At 35.4% G+C, this 23224-nt stretch overlaps 1 protein-coding gene across 5 annotated transcripts; it reads right to left on the bottom strand.

Moving 5' to 3' along the window:
• Positions 1–8996: 8996 nt before the first annotated feature.
• On the bottom strand, positions 8997–21387 carry LOC120079016 (paired amphipathic helix protein Sin3-like 4). 5 transcript variants are annotated; one of them, XM_039033186.1, is made up of 24 exons: positions 21228–21387; positions 20851–21041; positions 20296–20451; positions 20011–20200; positions 19762–19860; positions 19490–19642; positions 19103–19391; positions 18663–18784; positions 17063–17138; positions 16951–16980; positions 16501–16784; positions 16235–16389; positions 15793–15908; positions 15427–15681; positions 14704–15345; positions 14515–14588; positions 11875–12504; positions 11667–11767; positions 10998–11136; positions 10745–10897; positions 10476–10639; positions 10057–10168; positions 9613–9792; positions 8997–9448 (listed from the first exon to the last, which is right to left on the bottom strand). In XM_039033186.1, the coding sequence occupies exons 2-23, from the start codon at positions 20922–20924 to the stop codon at positions 9634–9636; spliced, it is 4173 nt and encodes a 1390-aa protein (XP_038889114.1). In that variant the 5' UTR covers positions 20925–21041; positions 21228–21387; the 3' UTR covers positions 8997–9448; positions 9613–9633. The 5 variants fall into 5 exon arrangements, with proteins under 5 accessions (XP_038889114.1, XP_038889116.1, XP_038889115.1 ...); XM_039033188.1 differs by lacking the exons at positions 20851–21041; positions 21228–21387 and having other exon boundaries at positions 19762–19798; positions 20296–20437; XM_039033187.1 differs by lacking the exons at positions 20851–21041; positions 21228–21387 and having other exon boundaries at positions 20022–20200; positions 20296–20437.
• Between the last annotated feature and the right edge of the window lie 1837 nt (positions 21388–23224).

Below are 23224 nucleotides of genomic sequence, written 5' to 3'. Positions count from 1 at the left end.
TGAAATCTAAGTGTAAACTCCACTGAGTTTCCTGGTAAGTCCAGGGTCAAACTCAGGGACTTTGGAAAATAGGTTGCGGTGGTAATATTTAGGAAAACTTTGCAGTAACCAAATAAATCAATAGTTGTTGATTTTGTTGTTTGCGGTAATGAAAAATAAACAAATGCGGTGGAGTTTGAAAAGAGTTTAATACACGGAAGATGCGATGAGTATGTGGTGAACGGGTTGAGAAAAGTTTCGACTAACACTTCCTAGGATGTGTTCATGCTATGCGATCATGCAACATACATACAATAGTAAACCATCTCTCGGTGCGAATGCCACGGCTTCTAAGGCTAGAACGCATGCGATATATGCGATAAGTCTATAGGACCTACACATAAGCCTCTATTCTTATTTATGCGATGACAAAATGACACACACACAAATAAGGTGATCACATAATATCATTCTCATCTCTAGGATGCATGCGATGCAAGTTGACAAATAGAGCTTCTCTCTAAGTCTCTATCTCTTGTTTATGCAGTTCTAATCTTGCTCTCTCGAGTCTAGATTCTAACCTAGCTCTCTCGAGTCTTAGGTTCTTTCTTTAGACTCTCTCTCAAGTAACTTTAAAGGGGCATTTAGCACAACATAACACCTGTCTCTTATACACATCTAGATGTGTATAAGAGACAGGTATAGATGAAGTACAAAATAACAATGCAAGTATAGAATAAAGAGCCTGGTAGCAATCTCTTGCTGGCCAGGCTTTTACATTGTTTTTCTACTCGTGTTCAAAAGATAATCTCACTCTCGCGAGAGTCAGCCCGCTCTCTGCTTCTACACCTCAAGGTTCTCTCTCGAGTTGCCCTAAGCGATCTCCAGCGTCTTTACTCTTCTCGTGCTCCGTCTTAAAATAAAAAGGAAAAACTATAGACAAAGACGTGCGATTCGAACTTATGAATTTTCGAACTAGTGGACCCCTTTTCTGAAGGATGCCTTTGGTATTTATAGAGCTTCAGGATGAAGGGTGACTTTTCTCTTATGATTGCACAGATGGGATGGCTTTAATTCCCTGACAGATGTACCGAATATTTGTCACTGAAAAGTTGAATGTACTTGTTATCTTTAGCGGTTGTCAGCTTAATTCGGATTCGATTGTCATCAGCTTTCTGTCCCATCGCGATTAATTATGCCCTTCACCTAGATGCGCCCACCAAGTTGCGGCAATCCTTCTTGAGCAAATGTTTGCAAATACAATCACTGCAAAGCCTTGCGATAATACTACGCTCGACCAATGATTTCCTGTAATCGCAATTTTCACCTTGCGTCAACACATATTCTGCATAAAAATACAAAAATCAACTGTTCCTATGCGATGAGCGCATGCGGCCGCAATATAATAAACTTAATGCTTTTTAGACGCAATCTAACACATTTTATCAATGCAAGCCAACATTGTTTAAGAACTTAGCACTATGATAACGTGCTTTCTGCCCGTTATCACACCCCTAAATTTAAACAATGCTTATCCTCAAGCATAAGCTAAAGATTTCCTTTAGCAAGTCGACCACAATGTTCTTTTCCTAGATTTCTCAAGGATACTTCATTCAAATCCTATGTACCAAAGTTTCCTTAAGTCTTATTCAAGTCTCCTCTTAAAATATTTCTAAGACCTAGGGATTGCAAGCTTAACCTTCAAAAGGACTTTACTAAATTCCGGAACATCGCATGATTTATTTCAAAAAGAAAACTTTTCCACCGGGGTGTTAAATGATTTTATCCTTGCATATTTCTTGACATTATTATTTTTTTCTGACCTTGCACTAATCCAAGTGCCTTTCCTTCATTTCGGTCTGCCCCCACGTGTGTCATGCGGACATCCATCTACGAGCAATGCGCTCTTCCTCAGACTAAACTCATACCTTCTTGGCAGCAGAGTTGCGGTCATTTATTTATGCGTTGATCTTGATGACTTACTTTCTTTTTGGCTTTACCCTACGTGTGTTATGCGGACATCCAACTACGGGTAAGTGCCTTTCTCAACTTAACTCTTATCAACATGGGTTTCCCCTTTGCGTTGACAGTGGAGTTGTTATTCTCAATTTTTTTTTTTTTTTTGAATAATAGCAAGGTTGAAAATAAATACCTCACCCCCAAATTCAAAATGCGGCAATGTCCTCATTGCCAAAAGATGGAAATAAGTCATGCGATGTTCTTAGAAGGCTTCGTAAAGAGAGTTTGAAAGAAAGCTAGCAAACCCCTAACTTCTAGAAATATTTCATGAGGTGACTATCTTAAGATTAAGTTGACTCTAGTATATATGAAAGAAATAGAAGTATATTTTTCATCATTGAAATCATAATTGGCAAAGAGACAACATGTTGTAACTTACTAAATTTATCCATGTCAAATGATTGCGATAATCAGAGAGGACGCGGTGATAAGACTTTTAAAACTAAAATGCGATGCGATAGCGTAAAATTTGAAATAAAGTGAAGGAAGAATACAACCCCCAAATTTGCGATGTCGCCCGCATTATGTATTGATGCGTCCTTCTTTGCGGCGATCTATCTTCTTTGGATTGCGGTGATGGAGTAAGATGAGTTGCTTCTTTGTGTAACACCTCCGCAATCTTGTGCCTCGATCGTTGCACTAAAAACAGTGAGAGGGTCAAATGATTTTAAACAAAACAAAATTCTTTTACTTTTTTTTTAAATTTTTAGAAGTAAGAAAAGTACAGATAACAATAAAGTAATTGCGATAATAGATAATAACTAGTATGATGAAAGTTCATGAAGTATTGATGCAAGAAAAATGATATTCAAAAGAGTTGCGTCCCTGATGAGGTTAAGTCATATAATAACTCAGGGGCCGCTTATTCCAGGCTGGGTTGTTCACTCCATGGTGGCTTTTCCCTCTTTTCTTTGTCCTCTAGGATCTGCATTGCCTTAATCCTGAGTTTTTCCCCATGAATATTCATTACAATCTCCCCTTTGCGCACATCAATTTGAGCGCGACCAGTCGAAAGGAATGGTCGTCCCAATATGATGGGCGCATCTTCGTCCGCCTTATAATCCAAAATGAGGAAGTCTGCCGGCAGGATGAATTTATTGATTGAGATTGCAGCATTTTTTAACTCTTCTTCAGGGTGTATTCGTGATCTGTCCGCAAGTAGAAGAGTCTCTTTCATGGGCGTGAGTATGCCGATATTCAATTGCTTGAATATTGATAGAGGCATTACATTTATACTCGCCCCAAGATCGCATAGTGCTTTGCCACTGTAGGTCCCTCTGATAGAGCATGGTATCATGAAGATTCCTGGGTCGCCCATTTTAGGTGGGATCATAGCATTTTGCACTACATCCACTATTGCGATCTTTTCTTCATCATTTTGTTTCTCTTTCAATCTTTGCAGAGTTACTGGTGATTAGACTTCTTCTATCTCAGGATCTAGAGGCGTAAGGGTGGACGCAATTTCAGGGTCTATTTTCTCGGGCTTTTCCGAACTATAGGTCACGGCTCTTCGGTTGTCACCGCATTCAAGTTGGTCGCAATGGGCTCCTCCCCTACTTTCGCAGTCATGTTGTTGCTTAGCAAGGAGACTGCTAAGCATTGTTCCTTCCCGGTACCCCTAGTATTGCGAGGGAGCTCAGTTGAGCTCGGCAATGCTCCTTACGGTCTATTTTTCAGCTCGCCCGCAATTTGTCCTATTTGAATTTTGAGATTTCTAATGGATGTAGCTTGATTCTGAAGCACTGATTCGTTTTTCTCAATGTACTGCTTTAACAAGCTCTCTAAGGATGAGGATTCTGGTGGCGAACTACTGGCTTGACTATGCGTTGGACCATTATTTTGCGGGAAGAATCCGGGTGGCCCTCCTTTTTGTGCCACAAGTTGAAAGCTTTGTTGTTGATTTTTTCACGCAAAATTTGGGTGGTTTCGCCACCCGGGGTTATATGTATCGGAATAGGGATTATTTCTCATGAAACATATCGACTGCGGGTTTGTTGGCCATTCTTCCATCGAGTGAGCATCTCCGCAAATGACACAACTTGCGGTCGTTTAAGTAATTGCGTTGACCTGCCCTTTCTTCGCTCTCGTATTATTAATTGTGATGTCTTATATCAAGCTCATCATTGCAGTCATTTGATTTTGTAGGGATGCGATGGCCCCGTTGTTTGAGTCATTATCTTTAATTCTTAATCTTTGATCGCTTTCCTGCCAATCTTCGTGGTTTTTGGAAATGCAATCAAGTATACTTTTTGCTTCCTTATATATTTTGTCTAGCAGACCACCAGCGGCTGCCGTATTGGCAGCGGTCTGCGAAGAGGGATTCAGTCTTTGGTAAAAGATCTCCATCTACAGACAGTCTGGTAAGTCATTATGTGGACAATCTCTTACCAGCTGCTTGAACCTTGCCCAGGCATCGTTGAGCGATTCGTCATCTTTTTGTTCAAAATTTGTTATTAATTTCCTTCTCCTAGCATTCTCAGTTGGTGGGAAATACTTCTTCATAACTTTTCCACCACCTATTCCCACGAGGTTATCTCCTCCGGTTCGAAAGAATATGCCCATTTTCTTGCTTGATCACATAAGGAAAATGGGAACAGAGTGAGTCAAACTTCCTCGGTGGAGATATTTGGGAACACAAAAGTGTTGCAGATTTCTATGAAGCTCCAGAGGTGGGCGTGCGGGTCCTCGCCACGCCTTCCTTCAAACTGCCCAGCAGCCTAGATCATCTGCAACATTACCAGATTCATTTCAAACCTCGATCTATCTAACGATGTCCTCATGATTTTTGGAGAGAAATCATAGAGGTTAGGCGATGCATAGTCCCGGATGGGTCTACTGCAATCATTCCCCAGAAGGATGGCGTTGGCCACAATATTATTCGCGTTAGCGGCCCTTGCTTCCGGTTGCTCCACCATTCTTGGTGTTCTCTCTTGTTGTTGGCGGTTGTCTCTCAGCCTGCGTCGAAATGTTCTCTCAATCTCTGGGTCGTAATTTGCCAGAGATTGAGAGTTTGCAAAGAAATCAGAAAAAAACACCATAAGTACACTATTTTGCCGAAGTCCCCGACAACGACGCCAAAAACTTGATGCATTATTTTATGATGTGGAATTATGGATGAAATTCGATGATGGAAATGTGTTGAGCACTCAAGTTTTCTCAGTGAAATCCAAGTGTAAACTCCACTGAGTTTCCTAGTAAGTCCTGGGTCGAACTCAGGGACTTTGGAAAATAGATTGCTGTGGTAATTTTTAGGAAAATTTTGCAGTAACCAAATAAATCAATAGTTGTTGAGGTTGTTGTTTGCGGAAATGAAAAATAAACAAATGCGGCGGAGTTTGAAATGATTTGAATACACGGAAGATGCGATGAGTATGCGGTAAACGGGTTGAGAAAAGTTTCGGCTAACACTTCCTAGGATGTGTTCATGCTATGCAATCGTGCAATATGCATACAACAGTAAACCACCTCGGTGCGAATGCCACAACTTCTAAGGCTAAAATGCATGCGAAATATGCGATAAGTCTATAGGACCTACACATAAGCCTCTATTCTTATTTATGTGATGACAAAATGACACACACACAAATAAGGTGATCACATAATATCATTCTCATCTCTAGGATGCATGCGATGCAGGTTGACAAATAGAGCTTCTCTCTAAGTCTCTATCTCTTATTTATGCAGTTTTAATCTTGCTCTCTCGAGTCTAGATTCTAACCTAGCTCTCTCGAGTCTTAGGTTCTTTCTTCAGACTCTCTCTCGAGTAACTCTAAAGGGGCATTTGGCACAACATAACACAAGATAATCGCAAGCAATGAACTTCTTAAGTCATGTTAGCTTAGTTCTTCTCAACCCATTCGACTAGTTTAGCTACTCATGCATGCTAAGAGAGTGAACAGATATAGAATAAGAACTTCCATTGTATAAATATAAAGATGAAGTATAAAATAACAATGCAAGGATAGAATAAAGAGTCTGGTAGAAATCTCTTGCTGGCCAGGCTTTTACATTGTTTTTCTACTCGTGTTCAAAAGATAATCTCACTCTCGCGAGAGTCAGCCCGCTCTCTGCTTCTACACCTCAAGGTTCTCTCTCGAGTTGCCCTAAGCGATCTCCAGCGTCTTTACTCTTCTCGTGCTCCGTCTTAAAATAAAAAGGAAAAACTATAGACAAAGACATGCGATTCGAACTTATGAATTTTCGAACTAGTGAACCCCTTTTCTGAAGGATGCCTTTGGTATTTATAGAGCTTCGGGGTGAAGGCGGCTTCTCTCTTATGATTGCTCAGATGGGATGGCTTTAATTCCCTGACTGATGTATCGTATATTTGTCACCGAAAAGTTGAATGTACTTGTTACCGTTAGCGGCTGTCAGCTTAATTTGGATTCGACCGTCATCAGCTTTCTGTCCCATCGTGATTAATTATGCCTTTCACCCAGGATGCGCCCACCAAGTTGCGCCCACTAAGTTACGGCAATCCTTCTTGAGCAATGTTTGCGAATACAATTACCGCAAAGCCTTGCGGTAATGTTGGGCTTAACCAATGATTTCCTATAATCGCAATTTCCGCCTTGCATCAATGCATATTCCACATAAAAATACAAAAATCAACTATTTCTATGCGATGAACGCATGTGGCCGCAATATAATAAACTTAATGCTTTTTGGACGCAATCTAACACATTTTATCAATGCAAGCCCGCATTGTTTAAGAACTTAGCACTATGATAACGTGCATTTCTGCCCATTATCAGTCCACGAGGAGAGCAAGTGCACAAGATATTTCTACTGACAGAACAAGCGTATCAGCAAAGTCATCCAGAGGGAGTACGAGGAAACGACTCACATTCTAGAATGAAATGGTCAACATCATGCGATCAACCGTTAATATACAATCAGTGCACATGGGCAGACTTGTTGCATGGCAAGCTGAGAAATATGAGATAGAATTTAGACGTCGAAAAGAGGTAGTTCAAGTCATATTTGGTATTGAATGGCTTACTGAGGATGATAGATGTGATCTAATTGATATATTTGGCACAGACATACAAAAAATGGACCTCTTTCTAATCGTACCAAAAGATAAACAGCTACGGTATTGCACACATCTACTTGCTCAGACCCACTAGACTAACCACCTAATATTTCAACCCGAAAACATATATTTTGTGAATTTATTTTTTGAAACAACCACATGTTTGGTTGGTTGATATTATTTTTGTGATGTTCAGAACAATGTTACTATACTACACACTCACATTCTCACTACTATTATGAAATGGATGGTAATTATTCTATATACAACTTCAATTTCAAATATACGATTCAGATTATATAAACATAAACTGTTAAGTTATCTAGTTATTCAAGTTCATGTGTACAATATGTAAAATAATAATGTTCAGTTAGCAACATTCAATTTACATACATATAATATACCAATTCATTAGTAATTTAGCAGCAATATAACATGTATTTTGGTAGTATATTTTATAGATTGAATAGAATTAGAATTATTACAGTTTTTAAAAAGAATTTATTGAAAATAATCTGTTATGTTTTACAAATTGAGATAAAAAAAAAATTGAGAGTGTCCAATTTATGTCATAAAAGATTGGAGAAAATAGGTGTATAGTTGAAAATTAATCAACAATAGCAAAGAAAAACAAAATAAAATAAAGAACCAATCTCATTTACAAAAATGGCATTAGATACCTCAACTCAACTTTGCACTCAAACACAAACTTCCAAACTTAACTCAACTCAATTTAATTCTCCAGATAATAATTACCAATTCAACTAAACTCAATTCTCTGTTTTTATCGTACACCAAACACTCATTCATATACGAAAGAATGGACTTGCAAACAGTAAAGATCAAAATTGCCATCTATCTAGAGGATCTAAATAGGCTCTCGTCTCCTATGAGTAATACTGCCAACTAGCTAATTGGAGGGTAGATTCGAGACCCCAGCCTAAACCTTGGGAACCACCGCCTAACGACCATTACAAACTAAATTATGATGCTGCATTGGGAATGAAAGCAAAGGGTGACCATTGCTGGACAGGTTTGTGACCACAACGACAACGTCATCGTGGCAGTCTCAAGTTTCTTAACAAACTTATTACATAGAAAACAAAAAGTTGATTAATTTATTACACACAAAATAGTTTAAGCACTGTAAACAAAAATTTTAAGACCAATCAAATACATATTAAAGTTCAGGTTCAAACAGACAAACCAAAAATTTAGAACGTATACGAAACATAGGTTTATATGCAACCCATCTGTACTGTTATTCCTAACATGTATTCCAATAAAAATTTGGTACTATTCCCCCAAACAAAACTGAACACTTTGGTCCCATTTGAATCAAATGATTTGATAACCATTTTATTTTTATTTTTTATTTTTGAAAATTGCATATTTTCATTTTATTTTTACAAAAATACAATGGTTTAATTCTTAATCAAAAAATATAAATAATTTTTTAAAAGCTACTTTTATTTTATTTTTCAAATTTTAGTTTGGTCTTTTAAACTAGTGATAAAAAAATAGATAACAAATGAAGAAATTTGGAAAAGAAGCAGTGTCCATAAACTTAATTTTTAAAAACAAAAATAAATAAAATGATTATTAATGGACTTTAATATACTTTAATATTTGAGTTCAGAAGTATTATTCTTAAATATCTATTATGACTACGAGCATCCAAACAAACTTCACACCAAACTGCCATATGAAAACATTTTCGAGAAATTATAATAGGTACAAAGATAAATGGTTAGATCTGCAAGCTGCCTTTAGTTAGAAATGAAAGACATTAAACACCGAGTATTAAAGTGAATAGATCATGAATGCATATAGATAAAAGAATAGTCCATATCTACAACTTTCACAAGAATCCATAGAAGAAGAAACAAATAAACAATCTAATCATCTCTCAAGGCCGTGCATGGCACATAAAAAAAGCAAAAATACTCATGAAGTCCAAAACTACAGCCGAAAAACAAAAAATAGGCATTTAAAAACTGTTGGTATTCTTCCTTTTCTCACTCTTTTTATGGCACAGACAAAGCAGCCAATGATTTTACAATGACCTCAACAAATTAATTATAGATGAAATACGCAACCATCTTCTGTATACAAATACAGTTTATTGAAGAAGCCCAGAAAGAATGAAATGTAGAATTGTAGGTGACATAGTTCCCTCTCCATATCACAAATTACCTCTATTTACAAGAGATTCCAACGCAACAAATCTATCGCCTGGATCCAACCTCCATCCGTTGTGTTGTTGTTGTAAGTTGTCTGATTACAGACAAATAATGGCTAATATCTCACACACAGCTTTTCCTTCTCTTTCTTTTTCTTTTTTCTCCTTTGGCACGCTCAGTTCTTTCATTTCCTGAGCTTCTTTCTATGCCCGTATATCGTGCCATTGGAAACCTAGATATGCAGAGAAAAGGAGTCTCAAATGTTTTCTTGCTCCAGTGAGGCAACATATAAATAGGAAAAAGAATAGGCCATGAATGCAAAAGAGAGAAATGTGACGCTCTAACGAAAAAAGAAAAAAGAAAAAAGAAAAAAAAACGAATTAGTGCAGTTCTTACAGTTAGGTAACGGGATGTGCATCATGAGCTTGACAGCCATCGTTGATATCGTTGTCCTCTGCTTGAGCTTCCATTTGAAGACCTTGACTGGTGGTGACGGCATGAACCACTTCTATGCAAACTTCTTCGTCTGCCTTTTGTGCGAAACAAATAGTCTTCTGTATCTAAAACGTAGGAGACCTATGGTGTATAAACCACATCATATCAATAGAAATCCCAAGTCCAGACAAATGAATAACATCATCAAATAAGAATTCAACGTTATCAAAATAAAGTCTAATAATAAGCTTCAATCTCTCCCAGCTCTCTTTCTTTACAAGATATTACATAATAAAAATCGTGTTTGGTAGGGCCTTTGTCTTTGTATTGCTATAGCTTTTGTACTTTCGTTCTATTTCAATAGAAATTGGTTTTATTAAAAGGAACATTTTATAGGAACTCCACCTTTGATGAATTGCATGTGATTTTACACTCCAAACCATTAACAACCTTAAGTCCTTCCATGGCCTGGCATGCAGCAGAAATTTCATCACTGCAGACAAGCTTGCACTTATTTCTGAGGAGAGAAGAAAAAGTATTAATATCCAAATCAAACAATATTAAGGGCATGTCTAGGAGAAATTTTGAAATTGTTAAAATCACTATTATCATCTTCGAAATAACTTCAAAACACGCTTTTAATCGCTCAAAGTTAATTTAATTCTATATTTTTAAATGCAATTTTCTTATTATAAATATTAGATTTGAATGATTAATAAAATGTTTCAGAGTAATTTTGAAAATGACAAAAGTGATTTTGATGATTTTAGAATCACTCCCAAACATGCCCTAGTAAAATCTGGGTATGTCAATAATCGGCATGCCTGTGTAAGTAGATTCCAGACTGCTCTTTTTCGTCCGGGAGAATGGAGAGGAAATCATTGTGCAGGTAACCTGAGAAATTGGGATCCAGTGAAACAGCCGTCACTTCAGGCTTATCATTGCCAAATTCCATTAGCTGAATGGATAGATGACCTGGACTACATGACTGGTGAAGAAGGTACAAGTATAATTACTTAAGAGCACGGCTCAAGAGTAAAAGTTTAAATCAACGTATCATCGTTCACAAGAGAAGTAATTCACAAACTCTTACACATTCGATTCGGTAGATGCTATCGTCATGAAGAAGCACACGGGCATTATCATGATAAACTGTGTCTACATCTTTTCCACGTTTTCTTGAATTCTCATATGCATATAATTGAAGAAGCTTGGATTCTATCTCATCAGTAGCAACTGTTTGAAGCTGAAAATAGCATTGAAATAACCATTTTCAGGTCAAAAGCACAACACAGCAGCTAAAAGACTGTCGAAAGAGAAACATCTATGGAGCTAAGAAATCTTGCCTGTTTAACGAGTTTATAAATCAATTTGTCCAAAGTGAATAGAACATACGACTGGGTTCCAATAATAGATCGGCAGTCATCCTCAAACTTCATATTATCAGAGGAGCCATCGAGTAAACTACGAAGTGCACTCATGAATCTGTTTCATGAACATGTTCGCAGAATGTCAAGTGATAACGAACAAACTGATAATTATCAAGAATGTGGATAAAAGATGAACAAACCTCAAAATCAAAGCCAGTGAATATAAAAGGTAGGATGCTTCTTGGGAATGGGATATCTAAGTGTAAGAACAAGTTACCGATTTTCCTCACCAAACAGTTTGAAGATTACACGTGTCATTCAGTTAGCATAGGTTGCCAACTTAGTTTTATAAATGGGATTATATAATGTCCAGTGGCTTTACAAACGGACCAGATTATACTGTAAACGATACTTGTTGGTATCACAATCTTACAAAGTAACACAGGACAAGAAAAAGAAAATATGCAACAGTCTACTAAGACCAAAATATGTAAGTCACTTTGGAACACAATCTTATCCAAGATTCAGATCTGAATACATCTGATTCTTCCCTCTCCCATGTTACTATGACCAAAATTGGGTGACATTTAGCAGTCAGTAACCATGAGACACAAGTTTTTATAAATTCATGCAAAGGAAAACAACCTGGAATAGAGATCATTAGGGCTAGTATCATTTGAAGCCCTCCACTTCCTCTCACCAAATGATGAATTAATCTTTGCTGATCGTATCCGCTCGTACAATGTCTGCCAAATCAATGAAATGACGTTAAATGGTCAGTGTAATGGCAAAGTCAAAGGTAAATTCATCATTAATCTCATTAAAATAAAGAACTCAAATTTATGAACCTTACTCGGTGAAGTCTAAAAAGGACATAAAAGGAGTCATTTCCATAAAAAATCCGGGAGTTCTTTTTTTCATTGCGTAATGCCAATGGGACGTACTTGGCAAGTGGCTTCACATTAAGAAGAAAACGTTCTGAGAAAGGTAATACTGTTCCATCACCCCCAGCACTATGGGCATCATCCATTCCTTCAGCCTCGCCATCACTCTCAACCTTACTATCACGGTCATGATGACCCCTGTCTTCCTGCCCTTCACGAGTACTGTCCTCTCCATCAACAGACTCGGTTCCAGAAATATCACAATTCTCAGAACCATTTTCGCTGTCCTCGGATGACCGCCTAGCACTTTCCTCCCCTTCATCATCAGCATCGATATGCATTTCTCCTGCCACATTCCTGCAAGATATTTTGTCTGCATGGGTTCTGAAACATTGCCTGCCCGAGGCACTGTGTTTTGCTTTATCGAGACTAGCATCTTGATAATTTGAAAAATTATCCTCAAGTTCTCCGGTTGGTGATAATTCGCCCTCTTCTCTCTCTATCTTTGAGTGTCCATCACATTTTTCATTGAAACTAGGAGCATTTGAGCCTTCTGCCATCACACCATTGGACAACAGTGGCCTTGATGGACCACCCCCCTGAAGTATCCAAAAGATTTTTTAGTTCGCAGCCTTGCACAAAATGTATTAACCTATATAATAGATCGTACTTTATTATATAATGGAGACATTTGATTACTATCAAGAAATAAAGGTTGGAGGATAAAATTCTCTCCCAAAAGAAGGAAAGAGAAGGGTCAAAACAAGAATTCTAATGATTCTTTTTGAATTATAAAATTGAGGGCAGAATTAAAAATTTTAAAACACTGAGTTTTTATTGGATAAGAAATATTTCATCGGTAAATGAAATAGGGAAAACTCCACACACATAGGTGATTACAATATAGATTTCCTATTGAAAACAAGACATGATAAACCAAAATGAGCGAAAGGGTGTTTTGCACCAATAAAAAGTTCTATGGATTTGGTTTTGTCTACTGCTTTTTATTGGTACAAAGAGTCCAAAAGAAGCATGCAGAATGGCCAGCTAAATAATCTTTTCAGAACCACCAAAAGGGATGACAGGATATCACGAAGGTTGTAAAGACACCGGAAACCACCCAAAAGCATCCCAAATAATATGCCAAAAACAGGTTGGAAAAGAACAATGCATAAACAAGTGCACAGGAGACCCGTAATTGTGATGGCACATGATACACCAAGAGGGAGAAAGAGACATGTAAGGCATTCGAGTATTAATAGCACCAAGACTTAACTCCCAAAGAAAAATTTTACCGGTGAGTAAAATCATTTGATTAAGTAATGTTAATCCATCCAGGTTCGCCAAATGGAACCAAAAAAACTGATGTTATCATTTGATTTTATGCCATTAAATACAATTATAACATCCAATATTAATAATATGATTAATGTTACAAATTAAAAATTTTCTTCACAAATTTAAAATTTTATATGAGAAATAAAATATTAATTCTGAAATTGTGCATATGTTTTTAAAACATTGCTTTAACCTACTTGACATTTTAAAGAAGTACCATCCACATCTAGTAAAATTCAAAACTTACAAATTTTTGTCAATCTATATATTCTTTTAAAAAAATGTCTATAGGGTAAGAATTTAAGAACTTATTAAACATCAAACTGAGAAATTTTGAGGACTTATTGAACATTTTTTAATGCTTATAAATGATAAACCTATTATATTACATGTAAGACGAGTTAAAAAAATCTACAAGTAAACTACTAGTCTAATGAGGCAGTTAAACTACAGTACTCTGTCGCTAAATTTTAATCAACTATATCCTTGAATGCTAAAAGGTGGTTATTTAGTCAGCCTTGCCTATTAAATTTGCTAAAGAATAGCTGATTCATTAAAGCTGCTAAAATCTTCATTTTTTAGGTTAAAGATGGTGCATTAAGAGACCCTGCTCCCATTTCTTTAACTTTCTTGGACCACCAGGCACCAACAAATTAACAAAGTAAAACTCTTTCATATCCGTCTATCAAGACATGTTCTTTGTTTCTTTGTTCTTACTTTTACTTTTCCCTCAATGAAATTTTTGATGTTATACCTCAACTCTCATTTCTTTTCTTTTATTTTTGTATACTCTCAACTCTCACGTCCCTGACCCTCCCCCACACATCTGTAAATCCTTTTAAATTTATTTCTTCTCGTAAAAATTGATCCTTGCCCTTTTTCTCTCTTCTCCTCCACACCACCCCCCCTCTTGAGGCGACTTTCTTGAGAAGTTGGTTTTTCTTTTCCTGTTCTTTTATTCATAATTCATAAAATAGAAAATAAGAGAGAGAGAAACCCCTAAAATTAATCTCAAAGCACCGTGACAAAAAAACAATAAGAAATAAATAAACACAAAATTCTTCAAAATAAAGTGTTTATAGAGTATCATTAAAACAAAAGTTTTAAGACAATGCGTGGCATACATATTTTCTTTGTTTGGATAAGAGTGGCATGCTTATTTTTATCATCGATTTAAATAGTAATTAACCTTAAATGCCAAAAAAGTCGGGACAAAAAAAGCATAAGGCAGTTCCGATAAAAAGAAATTTTGCTGCCCCATTGGGCCGTACCTGTGATGATGATACTAACTCAAGCCCTTTATCAACACTACCATTCCAAGTTCTGGATGGAGTGGAACGCAGCCCTTGAACAACCAAAAGACAGACATTAGATCATAGTAGTTAGAAAAAGATTAAGATGAAAATTGAACTATTAATTTGAAGAAATTGTCAATTGGAACTTGGAAGCATTCTGCAAACCTGATGCAGTTTCTACAATTACTTTTCCATTCCCTTGTTCGAGCACAGCGCTAACCAACACATTGGATTTTACCAACCTCTCATTAGAATGCTCTTGTTTGTTGTTGAACTGCAATTTACAGAGACCATCAACCTTGCTGTCAACACGGTTTGCTTTGTGAAAAATATTTTCTTCAAGACAAGAATCTCCATTCATGGGCCAAACCCTGCAAGGGCTTGATTGTTTAGGTGGAACACCTTCAACTTCAATTCTGGGAGGATCTGGCAGCTTGGACTCGGCACCTCCACCAATAGAACTACCACTAATCTCTACCATACCAATTGCAGTACCTCTAATCGCAAAATTATTTTCTCTAATAATATCTTTGGAATCCTCGGCACCCTGGGGCCGTGAAGGAATACCAAGCATGGGCTCCAGGAAGGTTGTCCAAATTCTCATAGCTTTATCAGACTGATCTGTGGAGCATAGTTCTCTACAGGAATATTTGATAAGATGATAGAGATCTTCATGAATATCCTGATCAGGATAGTCAAATTCCAAATTTGGAATTATAGGTCGTTTGTTTTCTGCAGTAATAGTGAGCAGTACATCCTCTTCCTTATGCTTCTTTTCATTAATTTCCTTGATCTCAGATAACAAAGCTGCAAATAACATGCATAGAGAAAATGAAATATGGAGAGATTACTTGTAATTTACCTTTTGTGCTTGTATTGGAAATTTACCTTTTGTGCTTAAGCTCTTTGTATCCTGCTGCTTGAAATAGAAGCTGCGATGATCAAGAGATTTCTGATAATTCTTAAAATATATTTCAGCCCAAACTTTATTAAAATCAGATCGACACCGTGCCCACTCTTCTTGTTTTTGCTTCAAGCGGGTTAATATAACAGGGAGAGAAAGAGGTGCGTTCTTCCTTAACACATCCATCACATCAAGGCCATGATCACCATATAAGCGTTCAATGCATCTCAAATTAAGTGCTGCGAGAATGAAAGGTTTGGAAAGTTCTAAGGAGAACGTATTTCTTTTATTATTGACAACATAGCAATTGAGCTCATTAAATATCCTATAGATTTCATCAATAAGATTACCTGTTAAATGATCTTCAATATGGACTGGACTGTCCGACAAGTTGATTTTTTCTAATAAGTCTTCGACACGCTTGGATGTTACATTAACAGATTCTAACAACATATCCAATTCAAACCTGCCAGCATAAACAGAAGACAGCTAATTATCTGTTGAAATAAAACTTCCAAAAGGAAGGAAAAATAAGTGAATAATTCATAATATAAGTTAAGATAGTTATAAGAAAGCATAGATCAATGGAGATGAATAAATACTTCAATTTGATGATAGATTTAATGACAGAAAATCAAAGCCTCTGCATCGGCACGAAACAATTAGTGCAAAAAATTGCCTACTGTATCCAACAATGCTAGCACAATAGACCCTCAAAATTTGATTCCATCTGTTAACTCAACAGATATGAAGTAAAGAAAATAAATAAACTAATCTCAGTTGAGGTTCAACCTGTCATCCTCACAACGAAAGAGGCTTTCTTCATACTGATTTTTACGCATGTGTTTAAAAGAGTAATCCTCACTTCCTGAAGTGACAGAAACCCAATGATCATTTAAAACTTGAGCACCAATTTCTGTTCTCTGACTAGCAAAGGGTATTGGATACTGCACATAAATTACCAAAAAAGAAAAGAACACGCAGCCAGAACCAAAATATCAGTTCATAATAATATTTTTTTTTTAATGCAAACAAATAATAGTTATTTTACTTCTTACATTCTTTGGGAGAAGACGGTAACTGGGTGTACACCGCTCACAATTAGAGAGGTCAAGTTCATTGATAGGTTTTGCAAAATATTTGTCCTTACTAGAAAATAAAGACATCTTCTGGCTACCAACATCATTATAGCCAAAAGCAACACTTTTTTCAAGTCTATTATCCCTTTCTCGATTTCCATGGTCTCGGTCTTTAACACCATCCTCCCTTTCATGATCTCGATTTCTATCCTTTTCCTCTACCTTCGCCGATCTTGGTAAACTACCTTCATTCCACAAGGATTCTGTAACATAGTAACAATTCTTTAATGCTCAAAATTGTCTCAATAACTTTTGCAAGTATATGGGAAAGGCAAAGAAAGAAAGAAACATAGCAGGGCCACATGTCTGAGAAAATTTCAGTTTATTCACTGATACTAGCACATAGAGTAAGGCAATCACTTCACTTACTTTTACTCATGATATCTGCTAGAAGCCCATCTGCAGGATAGTAATCAATATAGTTATTGTTTAAGCAATACAGCATCAATATCAGGTAATAAATTAGTTTACTAGCAGTTACCAGTTCTGTCACAAAGTGTCATAAATTCACCAAAAGCATCCATAAGGTCTGGATATCTTCCAAGTAAATCTCTCACCTGATTAAGGATAAATGTAAACAAACAAAGTTAATGTAGTATTCATTTTCCTAAAACCATCAAAGGTTTTTCATAGTATAAAGGAGATGGCTAAACAGCACTAGAAATAACATCAGGAGTGTTGAAATTAGCCCCACTACTTCTAACCACCACAAAATAACCTCCGAATTCTCTTCTTTCACCAAGTGTTCAGGAGCTGTTATGTTCCTTATGTCTTTTACTCCAAAACTATGCTGGTTCATGCAGGAAAAGAGAGCTAAGGAATTGAACTAAGATCCTCTTTATTAAATGAGAAAGGAATTGAAAGACGCAAAGAATCAAAGTATACAATATACGGTAGAATCAAATATATCATATTTACTAAAAATGTTTTAGAATGAATCAATTTGATATTATATACCTATTTTTTTGGTTAAATATATCATGTGGTCCTATACACAATCTTGCAATTTGGCCCCTAAACACTATTGAAAAAACCCACAACAACCCCACCAAAGAAGGTTTCCACCTAGGTAAGATATTGCCGGAGTGTAATTACAAAAAAGTTACAAAAGATCTTTGAAATCAAAGCCCAAAGAAAAACATGAAACACCACCGAAGACCAAACCTCACTAGGGTCCCTCTCCACGCCCCTAAACACTATTGTTTTAAAAGTTTCAATTTTATCCATAATATATCATAACCTTTCAAAAGGGACCTAAAGAATGTCACCGAAATTGAATATCAAAATCATGATGTCGGACTTTAAATACTATTTCATGAGTTGGTCATTTTCTTGTTTTAAATATCTTACCTTATTTCTACCTGACTTAAAAATCTAACAGATCTTATCCTAATAAAACTCACCAAGCAAAATGTTATCATAGGACACACTTCATATCTCACCTAATCAAAAGCAAAACTCATCCAATGCCCTACATGTCCCAACCCTCCCCTCACCGCCTACACATTTCACTCAACTAAAAGAAAAAACCTATTCTCATAACTTCATAAATAGATTACCAAATTAAAACTTATAAAATGTTAGAGAAATTGGAAAATGCCAAACAAATGATATATTTAGCTAACTTTTAAAATTGAAAAATAATTTAGAATTATCCTGGACAACTCAAATATTTTATAAGAAGTTTCAGAGAAATGTTTAGCCTTGAGGAGTGGGAAATGGGCATGAGCATCCCCTACCAGAAAGGAAATATCAAGACGATGACTAATTTTGTCTAGTTCCCAAGGTAAAATAATTATAAGGTCATGGGGTAAACTTGAGGAGGACTAACACTAAGGAAGAACAATTATTGTTGTTATTCTTAAGTTGTAAATATGGCCACATCAATATATAAATTAAATCAGATATCAACTCAGTGGTGTAAAAGAGAAACTGTGCTTCCAAATTCATTCATTGTTGCCATACATTTGCAATCCTGTGAGTTTCTTCCATGGTTAATTACAATAACACGATTTTTATGAGCAAATATATTCAACAAGACGAGCAATAAAGTTTTTGAGTCATAGACATATATTTCATACCAAAGAATGCAGTTCTGATCGAGTGATTATTTCCTTGTCAAATATATCAAGGCACTTCACAAATTCTTGGTAAACATCAACATTTGGTAACTTCTGCCTTACCTTCTCAATAAAAGACATACCTGTCATGAAATACGCAAATTAAAAGATGCAACAGAATGAACGTTTAAACTATCAATCTCTTTGCTACCAATTATAAGGACACAGTTACAGCTCTTTAATCAAATACAGATTACAGATCCAAACAGGATGTGTGCGTAAAAATTTAAAATTTTAAGAAAAGGAACCTTTGGCTTTGGTTAATATAGGATGTGTAGTGAAAGTTACGTTGCAAATAGAGTTTTATTTGAATTAACAAAATAAAACTCCAGTAGTTTAAAATATTCACTTTTCATTTTTTTTGTCATCAAGACAGGAAACAGACTCCAGAAAGTACTCACCTTCTCCACCTAGATGCAATTTCACTGAAGTTGTATCTTCAACTCTAATGGTAGGTTTCCTCTTCTGGGAAAAACTTTGCATGCTGATGTCCTTACCGTTATCATGCTCATTAAATTTTTTATCAGCATCCCTATACTGTTCCATACTATCTGTGTTGTCTCTCATATCCTTCTCTTTTTCACTGTGCTGACATTTCTCTTTATCGCCATTTATAGTAACTCTAGCGTTGTCACAATCAGGATGATGAACAATGTCGTGGTCAGCATGTGGAGCCATTGTTCTCTCTTTCTGTTAATGGTGAACACAAACCAAATATTGGCCAAACAATTGGAAAAAATAAGAATTTTATAAAAGCACGAACACTTCAAGACCATGTTAAGACATACTTGTTGAATAGGTGGTATGGAAGAATTTCTATCACGAAGCACAGAATTTCTCATAGATGACATGTGATTATTTGAGGTTGTGGCTGAAGCATCAGGCAGAAAATGAACAAACTCCCTAAGAAGGTCCGGGTGGTCGTGCAGCAGTGCAGAAACCTGCAAAAGGCAAAACTTGTCATCAAATGTTTTCAGAGCAACAAAAACAGGAAATTTTGAGACTAAGAGCCATAGGGTTGTTATAAAAAGAGGCATGGACTTGAAAAGTGAAAACAAACCTCCCGGTAGACCTCACTTATAGACTTGTTTTCCTTCCTGTACAAATTCAAAATTTCTAAAAATGACTTGTATACATGGTTATCACCTTCAAACCGTGTCTGCATGTAAAAAAAAAAAAAAAAAAAAAAAAAAAAAAAAAAAAGAAAAAAAAAAAAGGAAAAAAAAAAAAAGAGAGAGAAATCTGCATATAATGCAGGAAAGGGAAAAAAAATCACATCAAAATACATCAAAATACAACTTTAGTTTACCTTAATCTTACCGACAAAGTTGATAGCTTCTTCAAATTGAACAGGCTTCTTCTTTTGAGGAGGTGTTTCATCCTCAAGAGGACAAGTTATTGCATATCCTTTTGGCAAAAACGTATTAAAGCCCAAAATCAGGTCACGATGACCTTTAAATAGCTGCTTCACTCTTGCTATGACACCGACAGTATCAATTCTACAAACAGATAACATCAAAACAGATCATTTATAACTTAAGCGAATACCCATAAACAAGATTGGAAAAACGTACACATTTCATTGTAACCAAACCTTTGTGCCTTGAATTCTTTCATGACTTCAAGAAAATCTTCATATTTTTCCTTCTTGTCTCGGAAGATGTCCTTCACATTCTTAAGATATTCTAGGGCATCATTCGTTGTTAGTTTCTGCAAACTGCCACCTCCTACCATTTGGCTCTGCACAGTTCTTCATTTACAAGGCGACATACAGAAAAGGAGAAAGATCCGTTAATTACGGTGATATACAGAACTCACCACTGAACAAGTCTCAAGATAAAATATTGCACAAACAAGCACTTTTCATCAATTAATTTGGAAAACCATCCGTCCTGATCCTAATATTCATTCAGATGGATTCGATCAATGTAAATCCTCGACATAAATCCATATATTTCGCATCAAGTTAAACCACAAAAAAACTGTCAGAACTTATAAGATTGTTCAAGGAGAAAACGAAGTAAAAGGATAAAGCAAACGCAACAAGCAGAAGTTTACTCCCTTAAAAGAAAAACAAAATCAATATTCGTGCAAAAAATTGAAATACTGAGAAATCAAATACATTAAACATATCAAAGATAATACATACGATTCTCCCCTAGAGGGGAATACAGGACGCTGGAGCTGTGATTCCATGTTAACATCTTCTCTGGACCTCTTCATCGCTGAAGCTAAATATTTCTTCTGAAATACCAAATCATGCCCCAAGCTTGATTAGAAACCAAAATCCTAGACGCCACAGTCGTTCGTTCAAAGAAGAGCGGCAGGCAAGCAGCAGATCTAAACAACAGAATGAAGGGAAAAAGTTAGAAAACTACAAACGAGAAATCATTGGGAAACTCTAGATGGATCATCAACAAATTAACAAAATCCTAAAACAAAAAGATTGAAAGAGTAAAACCAAATAACATTCGGCTATAGCAACAAAAGATGATAAAACTATGGAAAGAGAAGATAAAGGATTACGTGAAGAAATTTTGGGATGGATCGTCGAATTTCGGTGAATGAGCAAGAGTTCTGCAGTACCAAGTTATGAGGGAAACGCAATGAAAAGGAAGGAAACTGAATAAGAAGGAAGCTTTTTGAAGATTATGTGATTTTCTAACAACCTTAGGTGAAGAAACTATAATACTTTAAAACTCGAAAACTACTTTTTCTTGTATTGTTTTTTTTTTTTTTTTTTTAAAGAAAAAAACGATGAAATCTAATTTATACCTTTAAACTAAAAAATAAAATAAAATAAAAATAAAAACTATTTTCAAGATTTCTTATATGTTTCGGAATAATGAAAGTCTAGGAAATCAAATATATGTAAAGAAGATTATTAGAAACTATGGATAGATAGATATCTTTTCAAAAAAAAAAATAGAAGATAGAAGATAGATAGATAGATATGTCCCGGTGGAGGAATTTTTCATGAAAATTTTATATGAATTTGAACACAAGACATTATGAATCAATTTATACCATCTTAAATTACTAATTGACCCAAAAGCTTAAGCTTATGGATGAAAGTAAATTTAATTATAATATTTGACAAATTCTATATGGATAAATTGAATTTAACGAGAACTACTCAAATTTTCTAGTAGAAGGAAATGATTACCAATAAAATAATTCACATATAAATTTAAATTTAAAAGTTTAATTCAAATATATTACTTATCATGAACATTAAATAAGAAAATTTGAAATTTAGATATATTATTAATATAATAATAATAACATAGCATTAAATTATTATAATAAATGAAAAAAAAAACTAATAGCGCAGGATGGGGAATGTTTACGAGGAATTTTTTCAACTCCCTCTCCCATTCTTTTCCCCATTAGAAATAGGTCCAAACCGTTGGAAATGACGAGAGAATGTTGTCCTACATTGGAGAATTGAGCAATGCCTTAAAGGTATAAATACCAAGGCATACTAGAGGTAACTCCAAAGTGTAGTGGTGGTGAACAATAACCCTTTCACTACACTCGTGCATTGTCGTTTGGTCAAATGAATGGTTAAATATATCCATGAGTATGAAAACTTGGTAGCAAACATTTACTCTACTAGAAGTTGAGTCTCTTGATATGTGGCATGGTAGAGATTAGATCATAAGAAACTTAAAGAATTAAAATTGATCAATGCATCTGAAATATGTGAAATTAGTAAATGTTTTGTTTTTTTTGTGGAAGCAAAGTTTATCAAGAAAACTTTATTACCAATAGAAGTAAAAAAAATTGCTTGAATTGATTCATTCTAATTTAATTGATTTTAAAAACACCACAAGTAAAGGAGGAAAAAATTATTGCATATCTTTTGTTGATGATTTTAGATATACTAAAATCTATCTTTTAAAAACCAAAGATAAAGTTGGTAGTATATTTTTGAGATATAAAGTAGAAGTAGAAAATTAATTAGATAAGAAGATTAAAATGTTAAGGTCAGATAGAGGTGATGAATTCAGTGATAATTCTCTTAAAGAATTTTGTGTATCCAATCACATTATTCATAAATTTACGACACATATTTACCACAACAAAATGGTATAGCATAACGTAAAAATAGAACTCTTAAGAAAATGATGAATGCTATGTTGATAAGTTCTAGACTCTCTGATAATTTGTAGGAGATGCTGTGTTTTGTGCCTCTTTTATTCTTAAAAGAGTACCTCACAAAAAACTGGATAAGACACTTTACGAATTTTTGAGAGGTTATACACCTAATCTCAATTACCTAAGGGTGTGGGGGTGTTTGGCTAAGGTAGCATATCCTACATTCAAGAAATCGATCTAAAACTTTTGATTGTGTGTTTATTGATTATGCTCAAAATAGTGTTGCATATAGATTATGTGCTTGAATGATAGATCCATTTGTGAATATAGGGATGTCAAATTCTTTGAACATATATTTCCAATGAAAAAGGCAAAATTTGAATCAGATAAAACATCTCAAGAATGTATCTAGAAGCTTCATT

The sequence above is a fragment of the Benincasa hispida genome, chromosome 6, assembly GCF_009727055.1.
Source record: "Benincasa hispida cultivar B227 chromosome 6, ASM972705v1, whole genome shotgun sequence".
Lineage (NCBI taxonomy): Eukaryota > Viridiplantae > Streptophyta > Magnoliopsida > Cucurbitales > Cucurbitaceae > Benincasa > Benincasa hispida.
The sequence above is the reverse complement of the archived record's forward strand: the minus strand, read 5'-3'. Positions and strand labels throughout refer to the sequence as shown.

Excerpts from the sequence above, each read along its gene's own strand:
- LOC120079016 (XM_039033186.1), bottom strand. The coding sequence starts at position 20,924 with ATGAAGAGGTCCAGAGAAGATGTTAACATGGAATCACAGCTCCAGCGT. Across the intron at positions 20,452-20,850 it reads TTCCCCTCTAGGGGAGAATC|AACTGTGCAGAGCCAAATGG; the intron begins GTATGTATTATC and ends TTGTAAATGAAG. Across the intron at positions 15,682-15,792 it reads TATTGAAGATCATTTAACAG|CACTTAATTTGAGATGCATT; the intron begins GTAATCTTATTG and ends TCATTCTCGCAG.